The 27,884-nt window shown below is 45.3% G+C and overlaps 1 protein-coding gene across 3 annotated transcripts in view; it reads left to right on the forward strand.

The window, feature by feature from the left end:
• The window catches only part of MOCOS (molybdenum cofactor sulfurase), a 571,628-nt gene that overhangs the window by 536,936 nt on the left and 6,808 nt on the right, over positions 1 to 27,884 (forward strand). For all 3 annotated transcript variants that reach the window (XM_083188287.1, XM_083188289.1, XM_083188288.1), the window contains 3 exons: positions 3,969 to 4,074; positions 18,959 to 19,097; positions 26,877 to 26,981. In XM_083188287.1, the coding sequence (XP_083044413.1) occupies positions 3,969 to 4,074; positions 18,959 to 19,097; positions 26,877 to 26,981 (350 nt within the window). The remainder of the gene's footprint in view (positions 1 to 3,968; positions 4,075 to 18,958; positions 19,098 to 26,876; positions 26,982 to 27,884) is intronic.

Consider the following 27,884-nt stretch of genomic DNA (forward strand, 5'->3'; position numbering starts at 1 on the left):
ATACACAGAGGTCACTAGCAGCCTACACATGCACACACACAGGGGTCACTACCAGCCTACATACACATACATACACACACAAACACAAAGGGACCAGCTCTAATAGATACACCCAGGGGGTCACCTACAAACATACATTGGTTGGAGTCAGTGTCACGCTACATACTGTATGCACACACACAAAAAAACATCACACTGCTGCCTACACACACAGTACCAGCCAGGAGCTGCTGAGGCAGCCAGAAATACATGCACTAACCTGCTCCTCCCCAAGCCTCTCCTCCAAGCTGCTTCCTTCCTGTGCTAGCAGTGTAGTAGCTCCCCGTCACTCCTCCTCCTCCTCTGTGTCTCCAAACTGCAGCGTTCACCATGAGGGGTGTCCTGAAGACTTCACAGCTGCTGCTGCTGCTGGAAAGTCTCCCTGGTGGAGGCTCTTCTTGGCGGCAGGCAGCTCTCACAAACTATGCAAGTATGCATGCTAGGCCAAGCTCCGCCCCCCATCGCGCTGTGCAGTCCGGATTATCAGACTGGGTTTTGAAATTCTGGGGAATTGGGGGGGCATCGGGGGACTGGGAGCATCGGCAAGCATGGTGCTAGAAAGTATAATATTAGTGAAAATAAATAGTGCTAAATAAATGTTAGGGTGTGACCTCTTTTCTGGTGGGTCCCTTATACTAAGTTTGAATCTGGGGTGCGGAACCCCAAAAAGGCCAGCATAAGCCAGTCACCCCAGGGCAGCACACAAATGAAAAACTAAGATATGAAAGTGTGTTAATAAGAAAGAAGCAGGAGCTAGAGGTTAAAAAGTGTAGTGCTAGGAAGTATAATATTAGTGAAAATAAATAGTGCTAAATAAATGTTAGGGTGTGCCACCCCGAAAGCAACTCGGTTACACCAACCCAAGGGGAGCGGCGCCCCAAATCCATGGAGATGGATTTTACAGTATTTCCTATTTGCATATTAAGTAGCACAAACACCTTTTTATTGTACTGTGCTGTAATGGCCACAGCTTTGTTATCTTTATAAGTATAACGGGAAGAGATAAAAGAGATGAAAGCTCCTCTCTAAATTCCTGGATGCCAAAACACTGTGCTTAAGTTAGAATCTCCATAAAGTTTTTCCTATTTAAGTACTACAGTAAGTAGGTCCTCCCTAAGCTGCTGGATGCCAAAACACTGTGCTTAGCATCTCCATACAGTTTTTCCTATCTGAGTATTAAGTAGCACTTTGGGGCCGATTCTGGTTCAAATGGAGTGAACCGAATTTAGCCCCTACCCTGATGGTTTGGGTTTGCAGTCCCTTATGCACATGTGCAAACCCCCACTATGAACAGCCTCTGTGATTTACACTGTCGCCAGACCATTCACAGAGGGGAGGGAGGGATGGGGGTGGTGGTGGTGCAGGGACATGGGAACGTACAGCTGGGTGTTTCCATGAGTACATGGGCAGGCCTATGCCTGCTGGAGGCGGGCAGTTGATGTCACATGATATCAGCCGCCCGCCCTGTCTTTGTCCCAGGCGCCTTCAAATACAAGTCAGTCTTAACTGACTTATATTTGTGAAGGAAGAAGAAATCATTTGATGGTCATTCGATACTATCGGCTCCCAGGCCACACCATACGTTCCCAGACTTATCATACCATAGGCTTTCAGACCACGCCATGGTTCCCAGACCGTCTCTACTACCAGCTCTCAGGCCACACCATCAAGTTCCAGACCAAAATCCTACCATCTGCTCCCTCGCCGATAGTTCTACCATCGGATCTGATTCATTGTATAATCTCTCCCGGCTCCCAGGCCGAAGGACTCCTTTATAGATTCCCAGACCGAGAGACATAAACATTGGTACCTTAAGAGAGTGCTTTTCATTGGGTTCCAGATCAACATACCTCTCTGGCTCCAGACCCATCCCTCGGTATTCAAGCTACCAGTCCCCATCAATTCTCAGACCAATAGTCTCACCATCAATTGTCAAGACCTCCAGTGTATCCAGTATCTTAGTCCCCAGTCAGCTGTGTTCAGACCAGGGCATGTGCCCCATGCCCTGGTCTGAAAACAGCTGACTGTGAGTGCATGTGGGGTCCCCTACAATTGTCTGTCCAGCTTGAAGGGGATTCTGGCTTCCTCTGGAGCCAGGCTGCCATCACCGAACTGTGGGTAGGTGACTGTAAGTAATCCTGTGCTCAGGTGGATCAGCCAGGTGCTCATATCCCTGTTGCACAGCTGGTGCACCCAAACCTGGACAGTGGTGAGTGTAGAGGACTGTACCTGTGTTTCAATCATTGCAGCATCCGTGCCTTTGTCAGCAGTCCCTGTGTTTTTTAACTAGTGCAATGAGATGCACCTTCAGCATTCCCCTCAGACATGTAAAACCTATGCCTTTGCTCGCTCCATAGATGTGGACTTCCACAAAACCTGTGCCCTATTATAGAGTGGGAAAGATTCCATTTTGGCTCCTACTGTAGTTTGGATACCCCTTTTTATACATGACAGTATTCTAGTTATACTTCCTGAGATGCATAACCTTACTAAATATATATCAAACCTCATTTTGCATTTATTTGCCCACTAATCTAATTTATTTAAATCCATCTGTAGCATGGAGACATCCTCAACCGTTCTAATCACCCTACACAGTTTTGTGTTGTTCACAAAGATGGGTATTCTGCTTAAAATTCCATCCTCTATGTCAGTGTTTTTCAACCACTGTGCCGTGGCACACTAGTGTGCCTTGAGTTGTACTCAAGTGAGCCCAAACCAGTTTACAGCCACCACCAGTTCAACTGTTATTTACTGGTCTCTTCATTTAAAGGGCCAATGTATTTTATTTTTGTTATTGTACATATTTTGTTATTTTTGTTTTGTACAAGCTGCTGGCACTTGTAGTTCTCCTGTATAAAGCAATGTTAGGTATGTCAGATTTAACCCTATCAGGCCGGCGTCCACTGGCCACGGACAACGGTGACAGCCCTGGGCTTCAGCCCTGGACGGGTGAAGCCTGGGGGGGGGGACCCCTTTATTGGGGTGGTCCCCACTCCTCCAGGTACCCCGTTTAAGGCTGACCAGCCACGGTGCTCATGTTTCGGCAGGGGGACCTTATATAAAAAGTGTCCCCCGGCTGTGGCATGACACCGCGGGCTGTTGGAGCCCGGTGCTGGTTTCAAAATACGGGGGACCCCCAGATTTTTTGTCCCCCGTATTTTTGGAACCAGGACCGGTCCAAGAGTCCGGGGCTGGTTTCAGAAATACGGAGGACCCCTATGCTTTTTGTCCCCCGTATTTTTGGAACCAGGTCCGGCTCAATGAGTCAATGGTTATGCTCAGGAGGGGGGACCTCACGCCGTTTTTTTTTTTATGAACACAAAATCGCACATTTACTCAAATTCGCACATTTTCATGCGTAAAATTCGCACATTATCGCACTTTTCATTCCAGAATACGCACCTCATTAAATATGAAAATTCGCTGCAAAAATGCTATATTAAAAAAGTGCGATAATGGGCGATTTGGAAAGTGCGATAAAATCGCATCCTATTAAATGTCACCCATAATCGCATGAATTCTTCACTGAATGAACGCAGACTTACTTGCATAGCAGTCACCACTATACAGTATTTATCAGAATCACCCACACTAGCTGATTGTTGGCACACTTGACACGTGAAAGGGTCTCACCAGATTCAGTCAAGGTATGCAAAGGTATTTGTGTGTCCCATAAAGCCTTTACACACTAGCAAAGGGGGTACCAAGAGATCCATTGTTTCTTGGAATATGCATTAATGTCTGGACCATACCTTGCAATATGATAAGATAACTCTGACAACACAGTATCTCACTGTGAGCTTTTGCAAGACATGTACTGTATAATTTCTAACTTGAGCAACAATTGCATTAAGCATTTAGGAAAAGATAACCATTCTTCTCTTCATGTAACATTTTCCCTTTCAATAATGTATATTTCTTCTCAGAATTTGCAGATGCATCTTCGTCCTCACTCTCTCTAGTCAATGAAGCCCAGTATCTTCTTGTAAACACAGCGAGTATTTATGAACTAAGTCAACAAATTCCATTAAGGTGAGATGGTTATACAGTATATATATATATATATATATATATATATATACACAGTATGTTTTCATAAATGTAGTGGTTGTGTACTGTGACTGAACACCTACAGTACTCTAGGACACAACCATAGTTCTGATATCATGACTGGGATTTAAGAAAGCTGAGTTATGTCCGATTGTGTGAAATGTTTGAATTTTACACAAAAATCAGCCATTTTACAAAGTCAGGCATTGCAAAAGTATCTGAGTTCACTAAAAGTCGAAGTTTTCAGATACGAATACAAGTGGCCAGTAAAAAGTCAGATCAAGATGTTTTGCTCATGTTAAACATACAACTCGGCCAATGTAATGGGAGCTGAATTTGAAAGTCAGACACAAAACAGCTCTATAAAGTCGGACATATTTTGTTTGGGTGAGTTTTAATCACTTATACTGTAACTACGCAATGACACCACATTTGTAACCATGGGTTAAAGTGGGACGGAACGGGGTGGAACTGAGTTCCACCTCCACCACAGTCATGCACAATAATTTCCAACAGAAAATCCTGTCCCAGTGGCTCCCTTTTCTCCCATGTCATATGTGATGTCATTCCATCCTCACTGCTGAAGTGAAGAAAAGAGTAAATAAAGCTGCTGGAGGGACAGGGACAGATATGAGTAACTGGTACTACTGCTGATTGGAAATGTGTATAATCAATACTACTGTGGGTATTATGTGTAAGCAACACTACTGTGTGGCATACATGTATAAGGAGTACTACTGTTTAGCGTAACATGAATATGTAGCGCTAGTGTGTGTCATAAAATGTGAATAAGGGGCACTACTATGTGGTGTAATATGAATCCGGGCCACTACATTAGGGGCCTTATTCTGATCGGAGCGGCCAAACGTGCGTACGTTCACAATTACCGCACGCTAGCCGTACGCGGCCGTTAGGGTTAAGTCCACCCACAAATCGGCCGCTTGCGTACGGGCAGAAATAACGTAGAAGGGGAGTGGTGTACAAATGAGCGTACGGCAACGTACGCGGCCGGCCCAGCCCTTCGGCCCAGCCCTTACACTCCGTCGACTAGCGTACGACTGAGCGTACGGCGCCGTCTACGGCCGTCTTTCCTCCGTCTCCCCACCGCCTTCTTGCGGCGATCTGAGCGTACGCCAGCTTGCACGGACGGGTCCCTATTGTTTTCAATGGAAAACTCAGCTTATGTCACCGCTCGTGAGAGTGAGCGTACGTCCGTGCACGCTGGCATACCCTTCACATATATGGACCTGCAAATCTTGCCTCTCAACTACTAATCTGACAATTGATTAATTAATCTATTTGTTATTCACTTATTGTTTTCTATTAACTCAATTGTCTACCTTAATAAAGACCTAATAAAACTACATTTTAAACCACATTACATGTATATTTGTTATGTTCTAATGTGGCATTTTAATCACTATCTATGTGTCCCCATATTGCTGTTACTTTTAAATCAAGTTATGTTGGTGTTTCTGTATATGTACTAAATTATGTCCATAATTAGTTTGTCCAAAATGTGTAACATGTATACCTACCCTGATGTTATGTGTGATGTTTTAATCGAAAAACATTAAACATTCATGCATTTTCACTATGTGTTATTTTACTCCAAAACACACACATTTACACATCAATCATTACCCCTCACCTCAAATTACTAATATAACTTACATTACACATCTGTATGTACCTACCCTTACAAGCCCTCTAACATATTTATTATTAAAAACACAGGCAATTTATAATACAATATCAACTTTTATTTATTACAAACATAATAAGGGGGGGGGGGATAAAAAAAAATTAAATGCGGGCCTCCAGTAGGCCAAAAAGAAGTTTAAAATAAAAAAGGGTCAGGAAGATCTCCCGAATAAGGGCTGCCACCTCCTCCTGCTGCTGTTCAGTGTCTGTAGTGAAGGGATAAAAAAAAAAATTAATATATAACATAAACAAATGTTTGTTGTATTTGTACATAATAAAAAGTTGTGAGTTATGTGTGAAGGGCACATACATTTTTAAACTACATTGAAGATGGGTCTGCTGTAAACACAGTACTAAAAAAAAATATGTTAACACACACATACTGTCCATAGTAAATAACATTAATTCAATTACTCCTTCATCAATGAATGTATGCTGTATCCCAATTGGTACTTTGTTTTTGGGGGACTGTCCTCTAACCTCACAATTAGCCTGTGCTATTTAAGGGTTATGACATTGTTGTGGCTTAAGCACTCCTTACTATTTTAAATTTAGGACATTGCTGTACAAATTATAGGCCTACAGCTATGTTTGTAAAGCATGCATCCGCATGGCCTCACACACTATTACCAAAACAATCTCGACATTTAAGTTGCACCAGTGGCAGATTAAGCCTTTGGGGGGCCCGGGGTACTTTAGAGCGGGGGGCCCCCTTGCACTTGTCATTACTGGCCGCACACTGCATGGCCGAATATTATACTGTCAAAACATAGAGTAAAGGCAGAATAAACTTGGTCAATGGTTACCTGCAGGGGATATATATATATATATATATATATATATATATATATATATATATATATATATATATATATATATATATATATATATAGACAGGGGGTTGGCGGCACTCGGAATAATAATAGACACCATATATATATATATATATACACACACCACATGAAAAGCCTGTGTTTGTCCCTCTGCCCCTTACTCTGGAGGAGACCTCACAGTCCTAGTGCTGCCTCTGATTAAAAACCCTCCTATGACTAAGCTGCTGCTGCTGTTCTCCATGGACCTGAGAAGTATGTAATGAGCTCCACCAATCAGAGCTCAGCACAAACTTCTCAGCCTCTGTCCTCTGGTGCAAAGTGTCATGGGACTTAGTCAACTCCCAGAAAAGCACTGCACACTTGTGCAATCAGTGTGCCTTGCCTCCCGATGCTCAGCACCATAAATCATTGTCACATTGGCAGATAGGTGAAGCTGCAGCACTACCCCACCCATGCACAAAACATTTAGCAAAAAAAAAAAACATAACTTAAACATTGTCTTTTTTTTAAAAAAAAATGACAACTACAGGGGGCCCATAGCTAGAGGGGGTCCCAGGGGCACTGACCCCTTGCGCCTCCATTATAATCTGGCCCTGTGTTGCACATCATGCTGGGAACTGGAGTTACCCAACACCTGGAGCCACATAACTACCACACCACTAATGTCGGATATCTCATTGGATGTACTGTTATGTCAATTATTCAAGGGGTGAGGCATGGCCACACTCAAAAAAACCACCAAGGGGACCCTTGTTCCTGGAGAAGGACAGGACACACCTCATGGTCGCCCTGCAGTGATATGTTGCAACTAATGTTGATGTTGGATACACATATGTGGTTGTTGTGATTGTTTATGTGTAGAAATGTGTAGGTCAACATTAGACACATTATTTACTTACGGCTACTTGAGCCATCCTGGGCGCCGCTGGTTGGCTGTGGAGTGGTTGGGGAAGGCAGGAGCAAGGAGGATGGTCCTGGTCTTTGGCCCGAGGTACTGGGTGTTACTGGGGAGTGGAGAGGTTTGGGGGTGGGTGGTGGAGAGGTGTAGGGGGGTTGGAAATGGGGTGGGGAGGGGGGGGGGGGGTGGGGGTTGTGGAGGGGGGGGGGGGTTGTGGAGGGGGGGGGTTGTGGAGGGGGTGGGGGTTGTGGAGGGGGTGGGGGATGGGGAAATTGTGTGGGTGAAAACTGCACCCTGGGTCTCCTCTTCTTCCTCCTCCTCTTCTTCCTCCTCCTCCTCTTCCTCCTCCTCCTCTTCCTCCTCCTCTTTCTTCTCCTCCTCCTCCTCCTCTTCCTCTTCTTCCTCCTCCTCTTCCTCCTCCTCCTCTTCCTCTTCTTCCTCCTCCTCTTCCTCCTCCTCCTCTTCCTCCTCCTCCTCGGCTGCCTGGTCCCGGGCTGCCTGGTCCCGGGCTGCCTGCTCCCGGGCTTCAATGCGTGCCCTTGCCCGTGCTGAAATGTTCATGTTGATGGCATAGAAATCGAAGATTGGGTTTCATAAAAAAGGGGGAAAGAAAAATTCACATTAGTCATGCTCATAACCTTCAAAATTATCATTGCTGTGAAATTTCAGACATTTATCATGCAAACTATTTGATATCCTACACCCAAAAACTGATCAACTACTTAAACCCCCCCTATACACCCCCATATACACCCCATATACACCCATATACACCCCCATATACACCCCCTATACACCCATATACACCCCCATATACACCCCCTATACACCCATATACACCCCCATATACACCCATATACACCCCCATATACACCCCCATATACACCCCCTATACACCCATATACACCCCCATATACACCCCCTATACACCCATATACACCCCCATATACACCCATATACACCCCCTATACACCCATATACACCCCCATATACACCCATATACACCCCCATATACACCCCCTATACACCCATATACACCCCCATATACACCCATATACACCCCCTATACACCCATATACACCCCCATATACACCCATATACACCCCCTATACACCCCATATACACCCCATATACACCCCCATACTCAGGAACATATTTATAAAAAGTACACCAAACATTGCTAAAAAACGCTGACATACTAGTAATCAAAACTTACATCGGGCAATATGGCGGCGAAGGCTGCTGAGTAGAACCGGCTGCCGCCGGCGCAGGTCGGACCAGCGCCGCTCAACCTGGCCCAGGCTTCTGCGGACGCCGGTTGTTGAAAATATCAGGCGGCGGGCAGCATTATACGCCCGCCGCTTGTCCGCATTAGATACATATGGGCCCCTGGGCCCCAGGTGACGATCCATCACTTCCACCAGGGCCAAAAGCTCACATGTAGAAAAGGGCCTGGCTCTTGTAGAAGTCATATTGGCAATGGCGCAGTTATTAATTGCAGGTACATATATCACTTTTGGTGCTTGCTGATTGGTCGAAAAAATTGTTTGTTTGGTATTAACTTTATTAATCCCTCTTATATTAACAAACTGGATGCGAATAGAAACTTACGCGGACCGTTCCGATATACACACCACAACCAACAGCATGCATTCAATGAAGAGAGAAGTACTGTATTTACAGTGTGCGGAAAATAATACACGCACCCCGTCTACTCCTAACTACGCTGCTTAAAGGGGGCTCAATACACCAATTGCCATGAAGAGAAGTACTGTATATATATAGTAAGCGGAAATTAATACACGCAACCGTCTACTTATAACTACGCTGCTTAAAGGGGGCACGATACAGCGATATGCATGGGGAGGAGTACTGTATATACAGTAGGCGGAAAATGATACACGCAACACTCTACTTATAACTACGCTGCCTAAAGGGCCACAATGCAACATGTTGCTGTATGACAATTTCATACACATTACATATGTAAGGAAAGCATTATAACGTGATGTTTTGAAATGTGACTCACAAAGCATACACGAACTCCAACAGATACCAGCTGACAACACTCATCATTGGAATGACAGGTGCACACATTTCACGATGTAGCCCACAATGCTCCACAACCTGTGTAGATACATATACGGGTGATTGATCAGGTGCATTGAGACCTGCGTAATTTAAGCGGCAATTATCGGCGGGAAATATCGGCGTAAATTTGCATCTACCTTGCGGGGAAAAATATACGCCCCCTTGTTCGTGGCGGGAGATTAACATATAAATATTCAGTCAGATGCAGGCCACAATTGCTGCAAACATGTCTGACTCTGACGATTCAGCAGCAGAGGACGCTCTGCAGAGAGCACAAGCCGAATCCATGCTTCAAGCATTACAGAAGAGGGAAGAGGAGCGGAGAAGGAGGGCCCAAGAGAGGAGTCGCCTGCAAGATCAAGCGGGCCCCTCAGTAACAGGCCCTGGTGAACCTCCACCAGCTCCACAAGGGCCAAGCAGCCAGCCAGAACAAGAGGTTGCATCTCTCCAAACAGGTGTGACCCAGCAGGTGCATGGTGAGAGAGCTGGGGCCACCAGAAAACGTGCTGCAACATCTAGGGTGATGACTGAGCAGGATACCACCACCAGAAGGAGAAACCCTGCATTTGTAGAGGCCGAAATGCGAATTCTCGTGCCCAGGGCACGCGAATGGATTGAATTGGCAACCAGGAAGCCAGGTGCCAGTGCAAGGAGAAACCTTTGGGACAAGATCACAGAGGAAGTGAACCAGGTGTCACCAGTGGTCAGAACTTGGGACGCGGTGAAGAAAAGGTTAGTGTGTTTGTCAGGGCAATTTGTTCAGCAGTCTCCAGCAGGAACTGAGGCCCTTATTCTAGTTCACTCTTTCTGGCCAAATATTTCTTAGATGGACAAAACCATGTGCACTGCAGGTGAGGCAGGTGTTACTTGTGCAGAGATAATCAGATTTGGGTGGGGTTTTACACCTGCCTCACCTGCAGTGCACATGGTTTGGTCCATCAAAGAAATATTTGGCCACACATGGCACAAAAGATCACCCACACTAGGAAATGTCACGTAGCTAGGGGTACCACCTAGTCCCTTTAATTCCGGACACATATTAATTACACAGGTTCTGTGGCTGGCTGACTTCAAGACTCCACTTCACCTAATTTTAAACTGCCACAGAACCTGTGTAAGTAACATGTGTCCAGAATTAAAGGGACTAGGTGGTAACCCTACACGTAGCACAGTGGTGCACATATCTCATGGTGATATTTGTATTTTTAAACTTGTAGGTGGACTGACTTCAAAAGTGCCCTGAAGAGGAAGATGACTGACCGGTACAACCACAGCATGTCCACCGGGAGCGGTCCTATGCCTGACCATTTGGAGTTTACCCCCCTGGAGCTGGACTCCTGTGACGTGATCGATGTGGGGGAGATCAGGGGGATCTCCAATATGGACAGTGAGCTCCCGGTGGAGGTCTTTGCTGCTGCTTTTGATGGTAAGTCACAGTAATGCATTGTATTTAGAAAGATATTTTTTATTGCGTATGTGATGGTGACATTGTTTTCAATTCTTATCCTAGCAGAAGCAGAAAGTCAGGATGTACCGGCAGCATCGGCCTCTGCAGAGCCACAGGTGGAGCAGGTGGTCCAGCCTCCACCAAGACGTCGCCCCCAGCCCCAGCCTCAGGAGACATTGAGTGAGAGCCTGTTGGTGACGCTGGAGAGGATCGAGCAGCAAGGGGTGGATGCTGCGATCCGTCAGCAGCAGGTGGCGGATTTTCTGGCGGAGTGGAAGGCCACAAACCAGCTGCAGGTTGAGGCGTTGAACCGCATTAATGAAACTCTGGCGGCTGGCATGCTAAGCATTGGCCAACACCTCAGCCGCCAGAATGAACTTATTGCGGAGCAGCTGTCCACCGCCAGGTCCCTAAGGGACAATCCCCCATCTGCTGCCCCACCCCAAGCTGCTCCCCAACCTTCCACCTCGGCTGACCCTCCTGTGGCGACTAGGGGAAGACGCCGAAAGCCAGCTGACCCAAAGGCCCCTGTCCCCAAGGCCCCATCTAAAAGGGGCAAAAAAGGGCCCAAATGAGACCTGGGTCACTTCCTCTGTGGTTGGAGGCCAAAGGTTTAAATTGCACTGGACATCCGCTTCCTGAGTTGCCCATCGATCCATTTGCGTGCCATGGGCATGAAAGTTCGTATTTTGACCTCTACAAATGCAGGTTTTTTTTTTTGGTGGTGTGTATCTTGCTTAGTAGTCACCCTGGTTGTTGCAGTACGTATTCTGGTGTCCCCATTTCTTTCACCATTGCATTTGCAGGGTAACACATGTTTGGAGATATGCAACCTCTTGTTCTGGCTGTTTTATTATTTGTGTGTATATATTTTTTTTTTTTTTTGATTTCTCACATTAAAGTGTCAAGCTGTGATGCTGAACAGCAAATAAATTAATTTTACAAATTAAATCTAAATGGTGGTATGTGTCATTTCTTGTGTGAAACAAATACTAGATTTATGTGTACTTACTGACCAGGGTATTTTTGAACATTTGTTGAAGTGTGGTGGAAGTTTCCCATGTGTAACCCTCTCCATGGCCATTCCCATGTTCCTATCCAACTTTTCCCTGCTAATTAGTTTGTGTCAGCACATGTGCAGAGCAACTTAATAGGTGAGAAAGCAGTTTGTGTGCAGGTGAGGTAGCTCCTACAGTAGTAGGTAAAAGCAGGTCCAGAACAATGCTTTCCTCATGGAGTGGGTGAGGCAGACAAACAAGGGTGAAAAGGTACATTTGTGTAGGAATTCATATGTGTCCTCCCTAAAAAAAGATGTGTGAATGGGCCAAACATGATAAATTAGCTTGTGAACAAACATGCATAACTTTTAAAATATATATGATTTGACAGTGTCATAAGCAGATGTAGGAATCCTTTGTTAGAGAGATGAGAGTGCAATAATGTGATTGGTGGCATCTTACATCCAGAGTGTAGTGAAATCCAAATCATAGCAGATGAGATAGTGGTACAGGTCATAATTTGGGGTACTATACAAAGATTGTGTTGAAAATAGTGGTCATGTGCTTCAAACATTGCAGAAACATCGTTTGTAGGTGTTAGATGTGGTTTATGTTATTGTATCCTAAATACAAAACCTATGTTAGTATTAGAGTGAACACGTTGACACATGTCGACTTGTGTAGATTGAGTGTGCTACTGCGTAAAGTCTATGAAAGCAGGTAGTGAATGTGTCTGTTTATCAAATACCTACCTTAGCGTATAAAAAGATTCTTACCTTAAATTAAACAAACCTTTAAATGTGGAGAAGTATAGAAACATAAGCTTCCAATGTGTTTGCGTGCTGCATGTGTGGCTTGCAGGCAGTGAAATCATGGTTGGGAGTTAATAGACTGCAGCATTGCTTATTACATTCAGGTGTATGTGTTTGAGTACTAATCAGCGTTAATTAGCCAACTCAGGCGCACGCTGGCAAGCGGTATCTGTAGGAGTGGTTTTAGCTGTCGGTTGGCGGCCGCCTGTTTGGTGTCCGAAACGAACGGTGCCTTAGTCGATCGTGCGGTAGTAGCACCGCTCATTTCTGGTGCACACCCCCGTGTACGCCCATATTTACGCCCATTTTCCCTCATTATTTCGGCCGCTCCCATCAACACGCCCCTATGCCGCCCCATTACCCGTACGCTCGCGTACAGGTTTTTTCGCACGTTGAGACACCGGCCGTAAGCGTTGTGGAGTGCTCGCGCCGGCGCATTAGCGTATCTGCACATGCGCAGATCGTAAAAAAAACCGGGACGTACGCGTACGGCCCGGACGCTCCAACCAGAATAAGGCCCATGGTGTAATGTGGATATAATTGTGCTACTGTTTGGCATAATTTTAATTGGATGTACTATTGTGAGACCTCAGAATCTTTATAAAGTATGGTAGGTAGCGCACAAATTTTGTAGTTTGCAGGGGTGCCAAAAACCCTGGCACTGGCCCCGGCTCCACCTAATGGGGGATGGGGGGCAGTAGCAGGAGAAATGAGTTCTACCACCTCTCCAGGACCACTTTACGCCCTGTTTGTAATCAATAAACTATTGTAAAAATTATTTCTAACCTTAAAAATGAAAAAGATTTATTTTATATTGTATATGTAATTTTTTTCCCTGTTAAATTAATTGTATGTTGTATCATAATCATTAATCATTATTGTTATTATTATTATTATGCTTTATATAAAATGTAAAATTAGATTAAACTATGTTTAACAAGCATTTTTAATACAGGTTGAGTATCCCTTATCCGAAATGCTCGGGACCACGAGCATTCCGGATAGGGGATTTTTTCGGTTTTTAGAATAATTTTTTTTAGGCTTACTTACCTGTCCCCTGATGGTGTCCGGTGGTCCCTCGGCGTCCACGCAGTCCCCGGGCGTCCACAGCAAGACTGCGGCATCTTCTCTGGGTCTCCAGCGGTCCCAGGAATGCATTGCGCGGGTGTGCGCGCGCACCGGTGACGTCACCGGCGCGCGTGCACACTCGCGCAATGCATTCCTGGGACCGCTGGAGGCCCTGGAGAAGATGCCGGAGGCCTGCTGTGGACGCCCTGGGACTTGGTAAGTATGAAAAGAGGGTTAGGGGGGTAAAAAAAAAAATTTGAATTATTCCAAAAACCACGGTTTTTGGAATAATTCGGATAATGGATACACGGATACGGGATACTCAACCTGTACTAACATTTTGTTATAGACTTTTCCTAGTTTATCTATTGCTTAGTTTTGTTTTTTTTTTACAAATTTGGCTGGAACTTTCAATAGGTCAATTTGCAAATGCCTCTCATCTTACTAATAAAATTACTTTAAAATTAAACAAATAATTACAGGGAAAACAGCAATATTTTGGAGCAGTTATCTGCTGTTCCACTCTAATGGCCTGGTTCAGACCTGATTGCTATTGTGCAAGGTTGCAAATGAGTGTGAGAAGATAGCATTCACCCAGACAGAAAGAAACCCACACCATATAAATAAATAAATAAGAGAATAGCAAGACTATTGAAAATTACTATCCACTCATACACAATTCAAGAAACATCAAATGGTATTTCCAGTCTCTTTAAATGTGAGTAGCGCTGACAAAAATCCACAAATCCACAACTGAGACAGGCTGGTCAAGGCCGGTGCTAGTGCTACAGACTGTCCTTTAAACCACATGGGCACGTCTGCTTTTTTCTGACACTCTCATTAAACAGCAGTTTACCATTGCCAAATGCCAGCTTCGGGCGAAATGTAATAGGGTGCGATTTTTAGACATGTGCGATTTTTGGTCAAAAACGGCCGAAATCGCACATTTTCCGAAAATCGCACATTTAATAGGTTGAAAATCGCGGTAAAAAAATCGCACTTTTTACCGCGAAATCGCACTTTTAGAAGTGCGATTTTTAGTCACATTTCAAATCGCATCCAGATGTTTTCCCATTATAAAGTATACAACTCGCAAATGTAATAGGGTGCGATTTTTGGTAAATGTTACCAAAAATCGCAAAAAAAATAGACCAGGTTCTGACAGGCGAATTTCACAGAACCATGCACAGATCATTGAGATCTGTGCATGGTCCTGTTAATAAAAATGTGTAAAAGTGTTTTTATTTAAAAAAAACGGCGTGGGGTCCCCCCTCCTAAGCATAACCAGCCCCGGGCTCATTGAGCCGGACCTGGTTCCAAAAATACGGGGGGACAAAAAGCATAGGGGTCCCCCGTATTTCTGAAACCAGCCCCGGACTCTTGGACCGGTCCTGGTTCCAAAAATACGGGGGACAAAAAATCTGGGGGTCCCCCGTATTTTGAAACCAGCACCGGGCTCCAACAGCCCACGGTGTCATGCCACAGCCGGGGGACACTTTTTCTACAAGGTCCCCCGGCCAAAACATGAGCACCGTGGCTGGTCAGCCTTGGACGGGGTACCTGGAGGAGTGGGGACCCCCCCAATAAAGGGGTCCCCCCCCCCCAGGCTTCACCCGTCCAGGGCTGAAGCCCGGGGCTGTCACTGGCGTCCGTGGCCAGTGGACACCGGCCTGATAGGGTTAAATCGATCATACGTTACATTGCTTTATACCGGAGAACTACAAGTGCTAGCAGACCTCCCCCGCATGCTGGGACTTGGAGAACCACAAGTCCCAGCATGCGGGGCATTAATGGGCCCGCTGGGACTTGTAGTCCACCTGTAAAAAGAATGTTTATAAAAAACACACACAGAGAGAAGTAAAAGTTTATTACACACACACACCTCACTTTTACACCAGCGTTACTTACCATTCCTGGATCCAGCGCTGGTCTGGCTGCTTCACAGCCGGCTCCCCCCCCGCACTGACAGGCAGCGGGGAGAACCGGCTTTCTCCGTTGCCTCTAACAGCTTCTGTAGCGCTGTTCCAGCGCTACAGAGGCTGAGAGCGCGATTGGCCGATACATCTCCATGGAGACGCATAGCTCAGTCCTGATTGGCTGAGCTATGCGTCTCCATGGAGACGCATAGCTCAGCCAAACGCGCTCTCAGCCTCTGTAGCACTGAGTCCCCCAGACCGGGACTTAGCCCCGCCTACCAGCCAATGATGGTCCAGCATGGGGGTTTTCCCGGACCATCATTGGCTGGTAGGCGGGGCTAAGTCCCGGTCTGGGGGCGGAGCCCCAGATGTAAACAGAACACCGGAGGACGGTGATCGTGGGGAAAATGCTGCAGGGCTCCCGGGGAAGCGCTGAAGACGTCTGTGGTGAGTATGATTTCTCTCCACAGCCTCCCCTCTGGATTCTACTGGACAAGGGGACCGAAGCTTCGTGTCAACATAGGTGAGTATTGATGAATGGGCTTGGTGTGTATTAAAGTTGTACTGTCAGTGTGTGTGTGTTTTTATTTAACTATTTGTAGTACTGTGGGACTACTAGTCCCAGCGGGCCCTTTATTGCCCCACATGCTGGGACTTGTGGTTCTCCAAGTCCCTGCATGTGGTGCAGGCTTGCTGGGACTCATAGTTCCACAGCAATACACAATAGGATTGTATCTATTTTTTACACCATTAATCAGCTCGATGCCCACAGCCCAGGGACATCGAGGACAGCCCCGGGCTTCAGCATGGGCAGGTAAGTTCTGGAGGGGGGGGACCCCTTCTTTGGGGGGGTCCCCACTCCCCCAGGGCCCCTGCCCATGCTGACCAGTCAGAGGGCTGAATGCTTTGGCCGGGGGGACTTGTATAAAAAGTCTCCCCCCGGCTGTGGCATTACCCTGCTGGCTGGTTGGGCCCGGTGCTGGTTCTTGAAATACGGGGGACCCCCAGTCATTTTGTCCCCCGTATTTTGGGAACCAGGACCGGCCCTTGAGCCTGGTGCTGGTTTTATAAAATCATGGAAACCCCAACTTGATTGTTCCTTTGATTTTATGAAACCAGGACCGGCTCTTTCAGCCCGGGGCTGGTTATGCTCAGGAGGGGGGACCCCACGCCGTTTTTTTTTTAAAAAAAATTTTTTTTTTTTTTTTACCCAAACTCGCATATATGAAAATGCGCACATTTTCATGACTGAAAATGCGCACATTTTCATGACTGAAAATCGTCCGAAATCGCGGCAAATCACATTTTTTGCCGCTAATTCGCATCTCATTACATATGCGAATTCGCGGCAATAAACGCGATTTTTAAAGGTGCGATTTCTGGCGAGTTTGGAACTCGTCCAAAAATCGCACCCTATTACATTTCGCCCTTCCTGTCTGTTGAGCTCCAATCACATTACGTTTACTTTCCATCCACATTTTCTGTCACTATGCTGAGTCATTCAATCAGTGATCACCTCTGAATCATGTACTGTAATTTACTCATTATTTAATTAGTCTGCATACTCTATCTTCACCTTTATATTCATATACATATTCAGACATCCTACATCAGCATTATCTTTGGAATACCTACTTTGCAAAAGATTGCACTATGGTGATTATAATTTGACCACTGAGTGTATGTATTAATACATATATTTTTGAATATCAACATACATGAACCCTTTTAGTGCCAGAATCTCTGTGAAAGATGTGCAAAATATCCACGTCGCTCACATTTGTTATATAACTTCAAATAAAAAATGTTGTGTAAAGAAAGATTATGGGTAACATTTAATGGTTTACTATTTTTAGGCACTTTACAAAATCGCACCATATGGCACTTTTTAAATTCGCATTTATTGCCTGAATTCTAATATTTAATGAGATGTGAATTTGCAGCAAAAAGGTGCGATATGGTACAATTTTTAGTCATAAAAATCTGTGATTTTTAGTAATGTAAATGTGCAATTTTGAGGACATGTGCAATTTTGTGTAAAAAAAATGGCTTCGGGTCCCCCCTACTGAGCATATCCAGCCCAGGCTAAAAGAGCTGGTCCTGGTTTCATGAAATCATGGGCCAAAACAAATAGGGGTCCCCTTGATTTCATAAAAAGAGCACCAGGCTCATGGGCTGGTCCTGGATTCCAAAATATGGGGGACAAATTGAGTATGGGTCCCCCATATTTCAAGAACCACCATCGGGCCCAACCAGCCAGCAGGGTAATGCCACAGCCAGGGAGAGACTTTTTATACAAGTCTCCCTGGTCAGCATGGGCATGGATCCTGGGGAAGTGGGGACCCCCCAAATTAAGATACTTAAGATAAGTTGATAGTAGTATTTTGGTCCACTTGTCCAGAAGAATCCATTTGGGGTACCTGTTGAAAGAAAACACTCACCAGCTACCTTCTGTACTTCTCCAGGACCCCTGCAATGCTGTACCCACAAGTCGTTCTTCGGTTTACATCTCGGGCTCTGCCCCCAGACCTGGAGTTAGGCACACCCACCAGCCATTTCCCCGATCATGATTGGCTGGTGGGCGGGCCTAACTCCCGGGAATGGGAAAACATCTGGATGCGAATTGAAATGTTACAAAAAAATCTCCAGGTTAGAATGTGCGAATTCCAAGCAAAAAGTGTGATTTTTTTTTCCCTACAAATCGCAACCTATACTATGTGCGATTTTTGGAAAAAGTGCGAAAATTGATTTTTTTTTTTTGCAATAAAATCGAAAAAAAGTGATTGGAGTGTGCACCAGCGATAAATCGCCGGGTGCGCACTCATGTTTTCAGCCCCTGAATGGTAGCTGGCCAGAGGAGCATGCTCCTCCGACCAGCGACTTCCACTGCCTCTTCTCCCGGCCGTGTGACATTTTCATCTGCGACCATCACTGGTCGCAGATAAAAATGGGACACTGAGCAATATGATTTCTGAGCAATATATTGCTAGCAATATATTGCCAGCGATCATATTGCCCTGTGTGTACGCACCTTAACTTTGATGAAAAATTGTATATATTTTTTATATTTATTACTGTTGTATATTACCCTTGTTATAGAGAGGAGACAGACCAGACTGAAGGATTGCATATTGATCAGCTGACCCAAAGCTTTCGAGCCAACCTGGTCATTGACGGCAAAATACCTTTTCAAGAAGAGGAGTGGGCTGAACTTTTCATCGGATGTTTGCACTTTAAGGTACATCATTCATAATTTTCTATCTTTTTTTCCTTTACTATTTGGTATTTATAGGACTCAATCCTGTCCAAAACAGTTACTGTATCAGTAAACTTGTTGTAAGAGACAACTACATATAATTTTCTAATATTCATGTACAGTAATTCTCTGTATGCATAAAAGTGGCATAATGGTAACCATTATGGTAACCCCCCCTCCATACATTAGGTCCAGTAGCACCTCTCTCAAACAAGGAAGCAGCCATATTTAAAGGGCCATTTTGGCTGCTTACATGTGGATGGACAGACCTCAAGGAACCTTGCTAGCGCCACAGGGTCTCCGGCCCAGTGGCGCTAGCAACCCACCACCACTGCTTTGACTGCGCTGATATAGTTGCACCATCATATGCATATTATGCATATGAAGCTGTATCATAATATGATTCTAGTGCTATACACGCAGAAAGTTTCCAGTTTAATGTTGTATACTAATCATGTAAGGATTGTGTGGACTTTCATTAGCAAATCTTCACATTATGTCATTCAACAGGATGTTCTAGAGTTGATAGACTATGCTGATCTTTTAAATTGTAATACCATTAAGATACGTCTAATCACCTACCACCTTTGTTTCCATAAGACTTTTTCTCCTACAGTATGTGCTTCTTCTGGTCATGAAGTATAAAGTTATAGAACAGTTATATCGCATGACAAACGACAATGGTTTATTAGTACAAGCCACCCTATTGGTGTGAGCTATGGTTGCTGCAGACAAAAAAAAATTATTGAACACCTTAAGAAAGCTTTAATTAAACAGCATTACCCCCTCAGAATTGTGGAGCAAGTAATTACTGATATGCCAAATAATTAGATATCCACATCCCTGGATGCCAAATGTAAATTTTGGCAGACTACACTACGGGCGGCGTACACACAGCCAGTATATATGTGAGGAGGCATATACACAGGATATTGTTGAGGGGGATATAGTGTATACACAAGATATTGTGAGGGGGTATACAGAATATTGGGGAGGTAGTATATACAGTGTATTGGGATATATATTAATTGGAACATTCATTACTGCTATAAAATGTACATACTAACTTTAAAAGTTGCATCTCTGGTAGAAGCCTGGAGAGGAGATTCAATGCTGCATGTCAGGTGGCGGGAACAAGGCTGCCATCACAAAGCAGCACCCTCAATCCACACAAACACCACGATTCGCGGGTCCGCAGAGTGTTTACAGGGCTAAAATACCGCAAAATTATGTGGTTCGTGTCAATTTAGTCCAGCCCCCTCCCCTTTGGGGTGCTTGCAGGAGACTTGCCACCTTCCCAAGGGAGCTGGGAGGGGGATCTGATTTTCCAGAGCCTCCCGGCCATTCCAGGTATGTAGGCAAGTCTGTATAAATATTCCTTTTAACATTTAATAAAGAGGTCGTTCGTATATGTATGGCCAACGATATGAACATGCCCACCAACTTTGTGGTCACCTCAGTCGTACTGGTCCTTAACACTCTGGTGTTCACATCTGGGGTGCAGGACACCCCCAAAACAGTCCAGCCAAACCCTCCCCCAGGATATCACATAAATAAAGTATAACCGTGAAGTGTAAGAGTGTAAGGTATCATAGAATGTAGGTAGAAGAAATCAACTAGTAGTGTTAAGGGGTGTCCCAAAAGTAAAAAAAAAAATGTGACAAATACATAGATAAAAGGTATAAAAAAGAGAAAAATGTGTAAATCTGTGTGTGAGACCACAGCATCCAAACATCCACCCCAAGAAAAATTGACATTAAGTATAATAGGACTTAGGGCCTTATTTTGGCTCATTCTTTCTGACAAAATCCTTCTTAGATGGGCAAAACCATGTGCACTGCAGGTGGGGCAGATGTAACATGTGCAGAGAGAATTAGATTTGGGTGGGGTTTTACTTCAAAGTGAGATCTATATTGCAGTGTAAAAATAAAGCAGTCAGTATTTTCCCTGCACAGAAACAAAATTACTCACCCAAATCTAATAAGGCCCTTAGTTAAGATTATGTATTATTCAGTACTGTGCAATAAGGGCTTCCTCCCTGCTTAAAAACCATTTGAGTGTGGTGGGGTAGGGGTGACAGTCTAGAAAGAAGCAATTTCAGACTTGTAAATATACACTAGCTATATAGGAAACAGGGTTTTAGACTGCCCACCCTGACTGTAATGAGAGGTGCTACAGTACCTTGCTGAACTTTATATTTGCAAAACAGGGGTGGTTTAGGGTGCACTATGCACTCATTACCACTATCATAAATATTAGAGATGTGTATGTCCGCATTGCCCAGATCCGGGCGCCCCGAATCTTTTATTGTCGATATATCAATGATCTCCTAATACTGTGGAAAGGAGACAAGGAGGAACTCAGTAACATCATTGATGAGCATAACAAAAATAGCCACCCAGTTAAATTAACCTACAACATCAGTGACACCACCATCCAATATCTGGATGTCCAAATCACTTTGGATCAAGGCGCAATCAAGACATCATTATACTCTAAACCATCGGATCGGAACAACTTGTTGCATTACCAGAGCTGCCACCCTATACCACTCAAAAGTGGTTTACCGTTCTCCCAATTCATCCGAGTTAGGAGAATAACATCTGATACTTCACTTGCTGAGCAACAAATGGTAGAAATGACGCTCAAATTCCTTGAGAGGGGCTACTCCTTGGATTCACTCTTAAAAGCTTGCTCCAAGGCCAATAGTTGCAGTAGAGTGGACCTGCTGATGAAAAAGAAAGATACCCAGAACCAAGCCATGATTCCATGGGTCAACCGGTACAGCACAGCCAGTAAAGGCATTAATGACATTTCCAAACGGCTCTGGCCCATAGTCCAAACTCACCCAGATCTGAAACTCAGAGATACCAAACTCATGTCAAGCTGCCAACGAGGACAAAATCTCTGGGACATTCTTGTGAAAACTAACATAACTAGCTTGGGCCAGAGTAGTGTGATCACTACCACCAACAGGGGCTGTATTAAATGCCTATGCACAACCTGTCAGTTCCTACTTCCCGGTAATCATTTTTCACACCCACTTTCTGTAAAAAAATTTTTATCCATCATACATTCACATGCAACTCCAAATACGTTATTTACCAACTTATATGCCCCTGTGGCAAATCATATGTCTGAAAAACCGAACGTATGTTTAAGGAGCGAATGGCAGCCCACCAATCGGTTATTCGAGCAGATACAGAAAGGAGACAGCGAACAACCGGTCGCACTGAACTTTTTCCAAAATAAACACAGCCTGAACTCTCTCCGGTACAATATAGGTGGGGGTGACAGATCCACCAAACTTATGCAATTGGAATATAATGTGTGTGTGTAATGGCCAAAAAGCTTCTTTTAGATTTTAGGTATTAGAGACCACGCCCATTCGTAAATTGGCCATGCCCATGTATGTGACCACACCCACTTTTCCGGGAGCGAGCGCGCATTATGATTGTGGAGGGGGATATCTCCATGAATCGATAATGAGTCAGGTGGCAACCCTAGCCATACTGTAGGTCATGTTCTCCTTTGAAAGACTGCATTACTACAAATCAGAGGGTTCCACTCAGTGGCAAAACTAGGGCACAGCAGCCCTAGCAGTGGCAGGGGAAGAGCAGGCACCACCAGGGCGCAGGGTCACGGCGCTCTCAGAGGCTGTGCTTGGCAGCAGCCAGTAAGTAAGGTTTATTATTAGCAGACATCTCTCTCCTGCTGTCTGTGTAAGGATGCTCAGTGACCCGCTCCATGAACCATCCCATGGGGCACGTCACTGAGTGTCCTCACAAAGACAGCGGGAGAGCTCCCCATCCACCCTGCCTACCACTCCCCCTTCCACCCTGGCTGCCGATTCCCCTAATGCCATGGCCGCCTCTCCCCCTTCCGCCGTCCTCACACCCGGGATGCTCTCCACCCGGGCCCTGACAGATCAAAACAGTGCAGGTACTGTTCAGGATGTACCTGTGCTGTCAGCACGTGGGGGCTGTTTGTCGGCACCCAGGGGAGGCAGAATTTTTGGTTCTTGTGTAATATCTGGGCGCCCGATTTTTGATCGGGTCGGAAAAATCACGTCGATCGCATCGCATCGTGACCAAATCGCATGCGATGTGATCCACGCGATTTTCCATAGGATTCAATGTTATAATGGTCCTGTTCATTTCCCCACTATCCAAGTGGGCATAGAGTCGATTTTATATAGCGTGGCGAGCACAGCGAGTCACCAAGCCTGAAGCATTGCGAGCGAACAGGGAATACATTTTAAGTAATCCGCATCCCCACTCTTCGGGCTCGGTGGCTCAGTGCGCTCGCCACACTATATAAAATCAACTCTATGCCCACTTGGATAGTGGGGAAATGAACAGGACCATTTTAAAATTGAATCCTATGGCAAATCGCGTCCATGCGATTTTGTCATGATGCAATGCGATCGACACAATTTTACCGGAAAATCGCATCCATCGCATCTGATTGTATGCCTTAAGTTAAGGCATACAATCAATCGCATCAGGCGCCCAGATATTACACAAGTACCGAATTTTTTAGGACGGGGGGAGCTGCTTTTCTCGTTACGATGCTGGTCTTACTGGAGATTTCTCAGACTCCCCTGCAACCAACTCAAAGTCTGAGTATAGGGATAACGGAGCCCAATTCACCATGAATCATAGAAGTGCAAAACAAATTGCTATTAGCCATAATGTAATTGCAGTTTGAATAAAAGGAGGGGCAGTGGTTGGGCAGCAATATGGTGTTAGGAGGGCTCGTTCAAGACAATTATGGCTTTCCAGGTAATTTTCGATGGTGGTTCAGAGTAGCTGCTCGATGTCACATGCAGCTACTACCAGCCAAAAAAATGGTGGTGCTGTGTCTGGCTGTGGAGGCAGGGTGTTACCCTAGAAATACCATTTCTGTGATGTGATCACATTACAGGGAGGGACTCTGCATGCTGTGCAGCCTTGCCCAGTACTGAGCAGTACCAGCATGCAGAGACACCAGTTGTGCTTTATTAGCAAAACTGCAAATTAGCAAAACTGAATTAAGCCCAATGTTTGGTTTTTGACACCTCTGATAACCAGAGGTCATGGGTTTGATTCCTATCTGTGCAAAGTTTGTGCATTCTACTTGCTATATAAATAACTGGAAATAAATAAAATAAAACAACTCACCTACTGTACACAGATTTCAAAATGAAATATTTTGCTGCCATCTTGGTGCGCAAATCCATGTGCAAATGTAAACTTGTGGTATCATAAAAATATCTTTGATCTTTTGTTGGGGCGTAAATGACCTTTCATGAGTTTAACCCCTTCAGTGGCGGGGTTTTTATTTCCATGTCACCTCTCCCAGTGCGGGTTTTTAAATGATGAGTCGATCATGAAAATTCATCTTACAATAATTTATTTAACAATACAATAAGTAGTTTTCAGAATATTTTGCCATGAAAGCAGACTATTTAAGCAAAATCACAAAAACACATTCTAATACTTTCTTTTGGTATGATAGTTTTCAAAGCAGCCTTCTGGATGTAAAGAGATGTTCCCACACAGCTTACATTCCCATCTCGTTTCTTTTCTTCAGGGACAAACTCTGCACACATTTTATTTTCTTTTGGCCATAATTCAGCTGGATGCTTTGTATTGCACACACTGCAGGCTGTGGTAATCAGTGGTGTAGCTAGGTGCCGCGGTGCCCGAACCAAGGGCATGTTTTGCGGCACATTGATTCTAACCCCCGGTGCGCGGTGCATGCAGTGGTGAGTTTTGTGCGGCATCTAGTGCCCTGCTCCCACTCCCAATGGAGGGGGACCCACAACCCATGCTATATTATTTAAAAAAAAAACCGAAAACAACACCGGGCACAGCATTAAGCAGGCGAGCAGGGCGGGAGAGCCGGCAGCAGAGAGCACAGCTCCGGCGCCAGGAGACATTCTGGCGTCTGGAGCTTGTGCTCCACCGGCTCCACCCTAGCTACGCCTCTGTTGGTAATGATACAATTTAGCTACAGTGCTCTATAATTTCAGCTGTAGTAAAGGTGCACATGGAGCAATACTGTTAAAAGCCACAAGATGGCATAATAAGCTCATTTATGAAGTCTCCTGACAATGAACTCAGTAAGGAGTTCAGTGAAAAATACAGCACTGAGAACTTCCGGGTTTGCCAAGATCAGCTTATCTACACAGCCCGGAAATTTAACGTGAGTACCACTGAAGTGGTTAAAGGAATCACATGGTTAGTAAAAGGGCACACAAAATAATAAGTGTAAACCATGGTTATCAAGGGCAGAACTACCGCCGGTGCAGACAGTGCAGTGCAGCTGGGCCCAAGGGGTGAAAGGGGCCTGGTGCCGCCGTATGCCCAGCATGCCAAAGTTATATATTTTTTAAAATTTTTAAATGTGCGACCCTATGCACGTCTGCGGATGGCAGGGGGTATGCGGCCGGGCAGGAGAGAGGAGGCAGGAGGGGCCGGCAGGGTGGCAGGTGCATGTCTGACAGACATGGATGCAGAGGCAGCGGCAGCAGCGCCCTGTACCTCTGCATCCATTCCGTCCGGGTGGTGATTGCTGGTCTCATTCGTTAGCCACAGCAACAGGCAGCCAATAGCAAGGCTGCCTTTTGCTGCCCTCAGTCTAAATGGGTGTACACATGGAGAACTTTTAACAGGAGATTTTGACTAGATAGACAAAATCTCCTAGAAGGTTAGACAAAATCTCCCTATTTTTCTCCTGCTTAGTTTTGAAAATTTTGAGTAGATCAAAATCGCTTAGTCAAAATCTCCAGTAGATCTAGCCAAAATCTCTCCCAAAATTGCTTAGTCAAAATTGTCCATTAGTCAAAATCTCCCCGTGTGTACACCCCTTCAGAGTCAGACAGGAAGTGAATTCCTGTCTGCTCTGAGGCTGAGTGAGCATGGAGGACTCGAGGAGGAGCTATAAGAAAAGTAGCAATGGCAGCCGCTGCCAGAGGTAAGTTACTTTAATGGGGGGCCTCTGCTGACACACCTCAAATTATAGGGGTCAGGGGGCACAAAAACAAATTCAAATATAACGGGGGGTGCATACATTTCCTAAAAATATGATGGGACCAATACATACACTTGAGATGAAAATTGCACAAAAAACAAAAAAAATAAATTATATAACGGGGCACCAACCCTAATCCCCCTATGCCCAGCCAAACTCTAACCATACACCCCCTCCCCTGCAGCTCAGCTCTAACTACACACCCCCACCCCTGAAGCCAAACCTTAATTATACACCCTACCCCTATCTATACACTCCCCCACAGCCCAACCATTCACTACCCACCTGCCGCCTAACTCTACCTATCCCTACAGCCTAAACCTAACCATATACTCCCCTCCACAGCCTAACCATACACCCCGCAGCCTATAACACTAACCATACACACACCCTGCAGCCTATAACACTAACCATACACACAAACACACACATAACGCAGAATATAACCCTAACCATAGACACACACACCCAGCAGCCTATAACCCTAATCACACACACCCTGCAGCCTGTAACCCTAGCCATACACCTGTAACCCTAACCACACACTGCAGCCCATATTTGGCGCACACTGTTCCAATTTTGAGTGGTGGGAGGCAAAGCAAATTTTTGCACCTGGGCCCACAACATGCTAGTTCTTCATGTGATGGTTATCCTCTGATTTTTATTAAAAACATTTCTAATCTTACTTATTTTGCATATTATTTATTAAATTGTTCTTTAATTAGGATATATTATTCTTTTTAGATGTCACACAAATGCACCAGATGTCAAATAATATGTATTAATCAAAAAACGGGTGAAAAAAGGAGAGAAATACTTCAAACCCTGGCCTCCAGCAGAGAAGGAAAGGTTAGTATAGAATTACAAACAATATAACAAATCATATTCACATAAAACTTTTAGGCATATTCAGTACACAGCTTGTTTACAGGGCCGGCGCCACCACTAGGCAGCTTTAGGCAATCGCCTATGGGCCAATCGCCTATGAGTCCATCTCCAATGGCTTAGTAGCGGGTCAGGTCAGCGAGCCTGAAGTGTGGCTAACGGACGCGGAATACATGTAAAGTAATCCATGTCCCCTCGCCAAGCTTCGGGCTCGTATTCCGCGTCTGCTCGCCACACTATGGGCTCGGTGGCTCGCTGCGCTTGCTAAACTATCTAAAATCAACTCCACGCCAACGTGGATAGTGGTGGTATGAAAAGGTCGGTATGGCGTGGAGGTTACATCTCATTGTAAGCACCCATCAGTGGCGTAACTACTATAAGGCAGCCCCAGCTGCCACTTGGGGGAACAAGCGGCAGCAGTGTCTGTGTGGGCGCCGGCACCCGCTGGACGCACTGACATGCTGCTGCCTGCCGCTGCCCACTGACTGAGCACCGGAGGCGAGTAAGCAGCAGCGCAGGTGTGGCCATGGCAGAGACGACAAATCCCCCCCACTGCCTCAATTGACTGTACACAGATCCGGCTATTGGCTACTGTGTACAGGATGGGAGGGCGGATGGGCATGCTAGGGCGGCCTGGGATGCATCAGAGCTAAGGGAAGCAGCATTGTCTGCTGGTCTCTCTTCGTCTCTCCTGCTTCAGCTTCTCCGTTATGCGTGTGACAGACGGGGGGGGGGGGGGGGAGCACCACAAACTTTTTTGCAGGGGGGAGCAAAATTTATAGTTACGCCACTGGCACCCATCACATCTCATGGCATGCATCGCATGCCGCAATATTCCAGGGGGATGCGATGCAATGAGATTTTTAG

This window comes from Crinia signifera, chromosome 5 (genome assembly GCF_055691185.1).
Source record: "Crinia signifera chromosome 5, ASM5569118v1, whole genome shotgun sequence".
In the NCBI taxonomy this organism is placed as follows: domain Eukaryota; kingdom Metazoa; phylum Chordata; class Amphibia; order Anura; family Myobatrachidae; genus Crinia; species Crinia signifera.